This window comes from Anabrus simplex, chromosome X, assembly GCF_040414725.1.
Source record: "Anabrus simplex isolate iqAnaSimp1 chromosome X, ASM4041472v1, whole genome shotgun sequence".
Classification (NCBI taxonomy): domain Eukaryota; kingdom Metazoa; phylum Arthropoda; class Insecta; order Orthoptera; family Tettigoniidae; genus Anabrus; species Anabrus simplex.
This window is the reverse complement of record NC_090279.1, coordinates 175483874-175493128: the sequence shown is the minus strand read 5'-3', so window position 1 is coordinate 175493128 and position 9255 is coordinate 175483874. Positions and strand designations below refer to the sequence as shown.

General features: G+C 40.2%; 1 protein-coding gene across 2 annotated transcripts in view; it reads left to right on the top strand.

Moving 5' to 3' along the window:
* The first annotated feature begins 8386 nt into the window (after window positions 1-8386).
* Window positions 8387-9255, top strand: part of LOC136886138 (max-binding protein MNT) — a 150934-nt gene continuing 150065 nt past the window's right edge. For both annotated transcript variants that reach the window (XR_010861709.2, XM_067158880.2), the window contains exon 1: window positions 8387-8698. Coding sequence is in view for 1 of the 2 variants with exons in the window: in XM_067158880.2 (XP_067014981.2) it covers window positions 8524-8698 (175 nt within the window). In the remaining variant the exon portion in view is untranslated. The remainder of the gene's footprint in view (window positions 8699-9255) is intronic.

The window sequence follows — 9255 nt, the reverse complement described above, 5'->3', positions numbered from 1 at the left end:
GCCAAGGAAAAAAATTTATAAAACATATATTATGGAGTATACGGGCTCAAATAATTACGTGAGAATGAAGAAAGCTGGTAACGATCTTGCCTATCAAGAAACTTCATGGAAATAGACCAGTCTTACGACTGAATACAAAAAAGATGATGATGATTTTAAATCATATTGACTGAGAGAGTTGGCTGCGTGGTATGGACCGCGGAGCAGAAAGCCTGGATTCGGGAAATGATGGGCTCGAACTCGATCATCGACAGCCCTGCAGGTGGTTTTAACACCGAGCAAGTGTTGGGGTATACTTAAATTAAGACCATGACCGCTTCCTTCCCAATGGTAGCCCTTTCTTGTCCTGTACCTGAAAACCTATTTGAGTTCGTGTGACGTTAAACCGCCAGCATTGTCATTGTTTGTATATAGGGTACCCCTTACTTCCGTTTCATGATATAGAGTGGGAATGAGGTGAGATTAAATTATAGGGTATGTTTTTACGGCCGGATTACCTTCTTGACTCCGTCAGTCGAGGAGCTAATAAAGATGAATTGAATGATGGTGAATGAAAGGTGGAAGAAATAGGCTGTGACCTGTGAATGGGAACTGTCCCAGCATTTGCCTGGAACTGAAAGTGGGAAACCACAGAAAATAAGGTGCCCAGGGCAGCCGACGGTGGGGTTCGAACCCATCCGCCTTCCTACAGCGGAGCTTGGCCCCATAGCTGTAGCCCGTTAACACGCACAGCCACACTCCGCTTGGTTTACACTAGCAAAACTCCCTCGCGAAAGTCGCTCGGGTGAAACGTACTCGCTGCGAGTGAAATTTCGCACTACCCAAAACAGAGCGCAATTCAGAGCGAAAAATAGCGCGAGTGGGGCGAGCCGCCTTCGACAAGCCTGAACGCTTCTGTTCTGGTTTTGCAGTCAACACGGAAACTTGTTTTGTCCCTCCAGCCGCTGCAGCCGCGTTTTCCATCGTATCAATGTCATTTTTGATCAAGAAAGGGAAGAAGAAAAATCGGCGCCCTCGACGATGGTGGAGCAAACAATTATTCCTTGGAAGAAGCCAATATGGAAACAGCCTTATGAGATAAATGGTACAGGAACCCATTGATGATACAATTAAGAACTTCGTCCGCATGAGTACCCAAGATTTTGAACAACTCGTTTCACTGGTCAGTCAAAAAGTTGAAAAACAAGACACAACATTCAGAGAATCAATAACAGTGAGAGAAAGGTTGGCTGTCACACTGCGTTTCTTAGCAGCTGATGATTCGTACACAAGTTTGCAGTATTTATTTAAAACAATCGAAGTGCACAATATCAAAAATCGTCCCAGAAGATGCGTTGATTGAAACACTTCAGGATTATGTGAAGGTAAGGATAATAATTAATCGCATTTAGAACAGTAAATCGACTCGGTATTATATAGATGTATTTAAAAGAGTCAAATGAACAAATAGGAATGCTAATAATTAAAAATCACACAATATTAATTCGATTTAGAAATACATTTCGTATCCAAACCGCACCCATTGAAAAAATAGCGTTTGATATATTTGTTAATTGTTGTGGATCAATACAAAAAATGGATAAAAATGTAAAATAAAGATAAGATAATGGAAGAAAAATAAATCACAAACTAAGTAAAATTAGTCACAAGCGCAATAGCCCATCTAAATATGACGAATCCAAATGTTTAGGGCTTGCGCCTTCTGAGTGTGGTGTTGTCTGCCCACTGTTGGAAGTTCTTCACAGTGACCCAAGAATGCTTCAAAATAGGTACCGGTAGGTTCAGAAAAGTAATGAAATGACACAATTTTGCATTATAAACCAATAGTAATAGCTTACCTGATCCAGTGACTCTGCTCTTATTTTCTTTCGATCTTCCACTTCGATATGATCTCAGCGCTTTCATCTTCACTTTCACTATAGAGATAGGAAAGTTTAGTTGAAAACTAATTTCCTTCCACGCATCTTCTCTTTTATTGCGATTCAAATAGTTTTTGTTTTTCGGATTCCACATAAAATCTCTATTTTTGTAGAGCTCGATGAGCTGCAAGCACTGTTCTTGATTCATCCCTCGCGCAATTGCGGGGACCACGTTTACACTGAGAGAAATTCGATGAGCGAAACCCTTTGATGCGCGGACAAAAGCCGACTGACCTCCGGCTCGCAGCGAGGGCCCTCACTCCGCAATTAGAATACTCAGGGGTGAGGGAGCGTCTACACTAGGCTCATTTCCCTTGCGAAATTATTTCGCGAGGAAATTGCGCTTAGTGTCATCCTCTCCAGTTGTATCCCTCGACCCAGAGTCTGAAGCTTCAGGACACTGCCCATGAGGCGGTAGAAGTGGCATCCCCCGCTGAGTCCGAGGGAAAAACCGACCCTGGAGTGTAAACTGATTTTTTAAAAAAGAAGAAGAAGAAGAAGAAGAAAACATTTGTCAGAACTTTTCATTCAATTCGTTATGCAACAGGCTTTCAGAATTTTCTTGAATGATTTTCAGTTCTTGTTGACAATAATTAGATCTGAAATTGCAAGTAATGATACATCTGAAAAAGCCGGGTCGACTAATGACAAGCTTTTTTACAAAAAATATAGGTATAGATTTAAGATTCGTTGCAACTTGTGACCCAGACATTTCACTCATACCTGTTTGTCTGAGAGTATCGAAACAAGCAATTTCAGTTACTGTGCATGAGGTGTTTGAAGCTTTATACAACAATATTAAGGAATTGGTAAACGCACAAAAATAAAGAAATTCTTCTTTTAACATAGTTAGGATAGTATTACTTTGACGATATACAAGTGATTATGGGAGGTTAGGTTATTCAGCGAGGAGGGAAGCTGGAAACATGCTCTTCTTACAATTGAACACTTGTATGATATTGATGAACGCAGGTAAAAGAATATCATACAGAATTAAGGGTACTGTATATTAGAACTTTCGCTTGCGATTTGATAGTCAATTTTTAGAAGAAATAAGAAATCAACCTATTCCGCGCTACGAATTTGTGTGTTCTAATTGCGTCCTTGCGCTTGTGCGAACCGAAATGTTAACGAAAACACGAAAAGTTATTGAACACGCTATTTTGTTTGTTAACATCCAAAAATGTTCATGAACATTGTTTATTAACAAACTTAACGAAAACATCTTGGTGTGGACGCGCCTTAACTAATGATAACAGGACCCATGGCGTGGCGGCAGAGGTAATTGGATTTTTGAAGGGCGGAAAATAAGTCTATGCGACACTCCATGTCGTACGATGTCGGCATGTAAAAATCTCTGGTGACACATTTGATGTTTAGCCGTCAATATTTATTAAAACTCAGCCAAAACTCTGCCATCTAATACGCCTAGAGTAAAACGGAACGTCGAAATTGATGAGCAGACAGCCGGGTGGCGTCAAATAGAATCTTTTTTTTTCTTCTGCTAGTTTACGTCGCACCGACACAGATAGGTAGGTCTTATGGTGACGACGGGATAGGAAAGGCCTAGAAGTTGGAAGGAAGCGGCCGTGGCCTTAATTAAGGTACAGCCCCAGCATTTGCTTGATGTGAAAATGGGAAACCACGGAAAACCATCTTCAGGGCTGCCGACAGTGGGATTCGAACGCACTATCTCCCGGATGCAAGCTCACAGCCGCGTGGCCAACTCGCCCGGTAAATCGAAATGTCTACATACGATTATTATTATTATTATTATTATTATTATTATTATTATTATTATTATCCAGTGGACAATATCAGAGCAAAGAAAAAAATGAAAGTATTCAAAATCTTTAGGTCAACATTTTGTCCCGGTGGGCAGGTCTGTCCAAGACGCTGGCGCTGTTTAATATGTGTAAATGTGTTCTACTACTACTACTACTACTACTACTACTACTACTACTACTACTACTACTACTACAATTATTGGCCCGGAGCTCGCTTGGTGGCTATGATCGTTACGACACATCTGTAAGCCTCATTTGAAGAGTGGTACTGTGAATGTGCGCTAGAAGAGATACGTACCTCCACTTTAAATGTCTGCCTTCGACTTTCATAATCAACATTCACGTTGCCGGCCTCTTGCCCAAAGGCCTTGGATTAGATCCGCTTCCAGATCAGGGATTTTATCTGGATGTAAGGGTTGGTTCAATGTTTACTCAGCCTGCTTGAGAACAATTGAGTTTTCTGACGAGATAGCCACCCGAATATAGAAAGCCAAGAATAACGGCTGAAAAGGATCCGCTGTGCTGACATCTCGTAATTGGAGGTCTTTAGACTGAGCAACGATCGTTTGGTAGATCAAGGTCCATCAGGGCTATTTCAGTATGTGTTTTTTTGATTTTAGTAGGGAACTGTAATAATTTAAGTTCACCGATTCATAATATATCAACAAAATTTAAAAGTATTCAAGCTCTTTAGGCGTATGGTAATGTGTACAGCGAATAGTCTGCCTCATTGTCATGGCCATTAAGGCATCAGAATCTTTATGGTCCGACGGACGCCATGGTTAGCTGGTTCGATTCCCGTTGTTGGGGGGGAAAAATGTCACCATCAGAATGTTTGTCGGCCGGGGAGAAGAATTAATGGTTTACAATTCCTAATCACCAGATTATATATCAAAATCCTGGGTTCAAATCGAGACCTCTTCGCGGTGGAGTGAGGGCATAATTATGACGCTCTTGATGGTGATTCGTTCGTCGGACGGAGACGTTAAGCCTTGAACCAGTCCCCTTTGTGTTACTTGGTAGGAGTAGTTTTATCATCGACATAGCACCCAATATGCAGTCACTCTGGACACAGAAACACATTACACATTTGATGATCTTCGTCTCTGAGGCGAAGAGTAAACAGTTCCTTGACCAAAGATGAGGCGCACAAATACTGTAGGCCTAGAAGAAGCTACTTTTCTTGGTCAGTGCTTATTCTCTTCCGATCTTTATGGCAATAGGTTTGGAGGCGCTGTGAATTTCCTCAACCCCCCCCCCCCACACACACACATTTCAAGACAGTTTCCTTTCTTTAAGGGCACGTGTCTGTGAAGACCATAGTAAAATAGTGCAAAATCACTATATTTGCCATCATAATTTGAACAGATACACTTGTTCTAGGTGGACAAATATTATTATGTGCAATGAATGAACATTGTAGACTGTTGTTATATCATTAATTGTTGGTTAAAGTTCATTGTTAATTTTTTATGAGAGTTTTTTTCTTGTGATGTTTTCTAAGATTGCAAAATCACTCCAAGCTGTCGGAAGGGTACACTCAGAAACTACTTGTGTGATATGAATGATATTTTTACAGATGCTACCCACAGCATGTAGCTACAAAGTAGACTACAATCATGATATGCAGTAAAATGGTTCTTTTGTGGGAAAAGTTCGAAATTGTTATTAAAAATTTCATAAATTTTGTTGAATACTTTATGGTCTATTTTTCATAAATAAAGAGCTACGTTCATGATTGTAGTCTACTTTTCAGACAATAGCACACTAAAACTGTGTGCCAAATTTCAGTGTTCTATCATTAACGGTTACTGAGATAGTAAAATAAATATTCTTAAAAAATACAATTTTTCAGGAGAGCCAATCAAAGTAAAAATTTAAGTTTGTGACCAACCCTTACAGTTTCGATGCATTCCACCTGCATATTCGGCATGATTTAGGACACACTCATCATCCTGCTGTGTTTTCCTATTTCTACTATTTGTTCTGGCTTATTTAGAGCTTTCAAATACAGCCCTCTCAGCGTCAATTACCCTACGACGATCAATTGCAGCTAATGCTGAGGCCATATTTTCCCCTGGAGATATTCCTAAAGACTCCAGTACCTTACATCTGGATACAGCACCTGCATTGAAGTAGATAACTGCATCCAATACACCAATTTTAGGGTAGGAAGACCTACAAATAAGCTTTTTGGCACACGTTCCCAAATGCAATGATGGAAACTCTAATTAGGGCTCTTTGTTCGTCCATGTAAAAAATTTTCCAAGAGATTTTTGGCACTAAGATCTATATAAATAGGTTTTATGGCTTCAATAACAACATAAGGTAATGAATGTTTATGACAATAATCTTTTACCCTCTGTCTTTGCTATCTGGTACCCACACCAGAAGTCTGGACCTGGAGGACATACCACGTGTTGTGGGTGGTCATCAGTTGATGCTTTGTGAATTAAACTAGCCAATACAGATTTTCTCATAGCTTCCATATTACCCTGGTTTCTCCTTATAGCTAAGCCATAGTACAGTTTCAATAAGCCCTGAAGGAGGTTTTCTGTGGACAAATAGAGAATTTCATGCACGCTACTATACAATACAATACTGGCTTCTGTTTACAACCTAGCACGTTGCGGCTGGCAGGTCTAAGAGCAATCAATTCTTACGCAGGGCAGCTTTCGATAAAATACTACTTACCGCTTTCCGATATCTTTACTGGTGGAAAAGTTATGACACTTTCAAATGTTTGACATTTAAAGGGGCTTGGCTACTTAGCGCAGACATTCTTAAAAACAACATTTAGGACAAAATATGCTTGCTAACATATGTAAACTATATATATTCTGAAAGAGAGAACTCCAAAGAATAATAATACATGAAAATAAAAAATTCAATTTTTTGAAAATAATTCACGTACACGTGCCCTTAAACTATTATTTCATAATTCTTTGAGGTTTCGGAATTCTTGTATTTCTCTACGCTAAATAATTAAAGAGTTTGGCAGTCTTTTGTAGCGCAGTAGGTAGGCTAAATAATTAAGGAGGTTGGCAGTCTTTTAACTCTACTTTCAGTTTGACGTTCTTCGTTTTTAAATTCACTTTAGGATCTAATTTATCCCTGTAGATGACGAGGATACGGTATTATTATTATTATTATTATTATTATTATTATTATTATTATTATTATTATTTTGATTTTGTACAAGTTAACTAGGATCTACCTAGCCGTGGCAGTAAATGTTTGTTTGGTATACCCGAAATTACTTTGGCCCGTTTTTCTGCTTCCTATTATGGCATTTTGGAGGTAGAATTGCTGATCATGTAAAGGTACTGTGTTCACTTTCTAGCGAGGGTGTAACACATTAACACACACACTCTCTCTCCCTCTCACCCCCACCCCCCGCCCCCCCCCCCCCCCCCCCCCCCCTCCCCCCCTCTCTCTCTTCTCTCTCTCTCTCTCTCTCTCTCTCTCTCTCTCTCTCTCTCTTCAGAACTCTCATCTGCCATCGTTGAATTCCAAGATCGTGGATTCCGACTTGGCAGATGTCAAATTTTTGAAGGGCGCGAAGAAGGCCATTTGGCACTTCATTTCATATGATGTTGGCATGTCGATTTCTGATGACGTATTTTGTGTTTACCCGACAAAATTAATTAAAATTCAACATTATGTCACTCCATAGAGTCCCGATATCTCGGCCATCGAGTGGAGTAAAACGGAACCTCGATATTGACACACGGGTTACCTAAATGGTGTCACATAATGCCCACACTTAGTAGATGAGCCCATATTGTTATTGTTATTATTATTATTATTATTATTATTATTATTATTACTACTACTACTACTACGGTATTTTTCTTCAGGTCGTGGTTGCGATGCTGATACTCTTCGCTTCTAAGCCAACACTAATTTAATATTTTAAAGTGGGCTGCTTATTTCTTTACTGATATCTTGTTTACTTCTTTGACGGGAGCTGCGAGGCCGGCTGTGAGTTTCCTAAGAATGGAATCCTTTGGAAATTTTCAGAAAATTAAGAGTGCCATGCCTTTTCTATGTACAAGTGTACCAAGTACCGGTACGTTGTTTTAAGTGACGTGTAAAAGTAGTAATTTGTTAACCCCTAGTCGGTGCGTGTGGGCGAAAGTTTTATAATTGCAGTAAAGGAGATTCTTGACAAAATTGCGTGTACATGGTCGGCGGTAGGGGAAGTGAAATAGTTGGCTGGAGGGGAGGTACCGGTGGACAGATTGTCACCAAGGAGGCGGAACACGTTTAGTCGGACTCGTGTCAATAAACTTGAAGACAAATTCTGGAGTGAATTCTTTTCTTGCATGGCGCGTTAGAAAAAAAATAAGAAGTAAGGGAGGAAGGAAAGAAAGGAAAGAAGAAACAGGCCCATTCCGGTCAGTTTTGCTATTTTGATCAGTACGATGTGTGCAAATCGGCAACATTGCTGGATGTGTCGGCTGGCTGGCTGGTTGGTCGGTCGCGCGCTTGCCCTCAAGCCAGGCCCGCTGGAGTAGTAGGTATATACCACTGTAGTAGTAGAACGTAGAGTGGGGGGTTTAGGAAAGCGGGCGGGGCTTTGGTTTGTCAGCCTTTGCTTCTCCTCTCCTCTTTCTCTCTCTCTTTCCCTGCGCGGTAACTCTCCTCTTCGGTCGCACACATACACACACGTCCATCCGATCAGTCGTCGTTTCGCCACCATGTCCCTCGCCTGTGAACTTCATTGACATAGTTAACTTACCCGTGTTAAGTTTGTTCAAAAGTTAATGTGTGTGCGTTTAAAAAAGTTGTGATCGTTCTGTGTATGTGAACCAATGCAGCTGGCTGCAACGAACATGGGAGTGTTAGTGATTAATAATAACAACAACAACAACGATTCAGATACGTTGTGTAAAGACGATAAGAATGGCGCTAATAATAATATTAATAACAAGACTTCGTGCTGGATGCCGCCTCCTAAGAAGAAGTGGATACGCCACTATTTACTAGGTGGGTGAGAAAAAGGGGGCGAAATCAATATTACACCAGAAGTACCTCCTTATTTTACTATTCATTTCTCTGCGTGTATGTACGTTGCGGTGAGTTTCTCTTGCTTTTGTATCTTTCATGCATTATTGATGTATTGGAATTTTCGACCTTTCACGCATGCTCATTCCTTTCTTTTTTTCGTTCTGAATACGTACGTGTGTTTTATATCTGTCTTATTGTATTAAAATAGTGCAATTTTATAGAAAGCTTTAGAAATGTTGTGAAAGTGTTTCTAATAGGTCTGTTCGGATGAAATACCTCATGTTTCTAGTGCAGGTCTGATATTGTACCATAATTTGCAAGATTAAAAGAAATTGGATCCTGTCACATGTGCTTCACGCACTTCATGTGTAGGGCTACAGCGTACAATAGTGGGGATCATTAACGTGATCCGGAAACAACTCTCCATTTATCGGTTTGACGGAACTTTAAATAGCTTAGTGAAGTGATAAAAAGGCTTTTAAGTTACCGCGCATATTGACCCGGTCTGTCTGACCACTTACATAATGAACGTATCT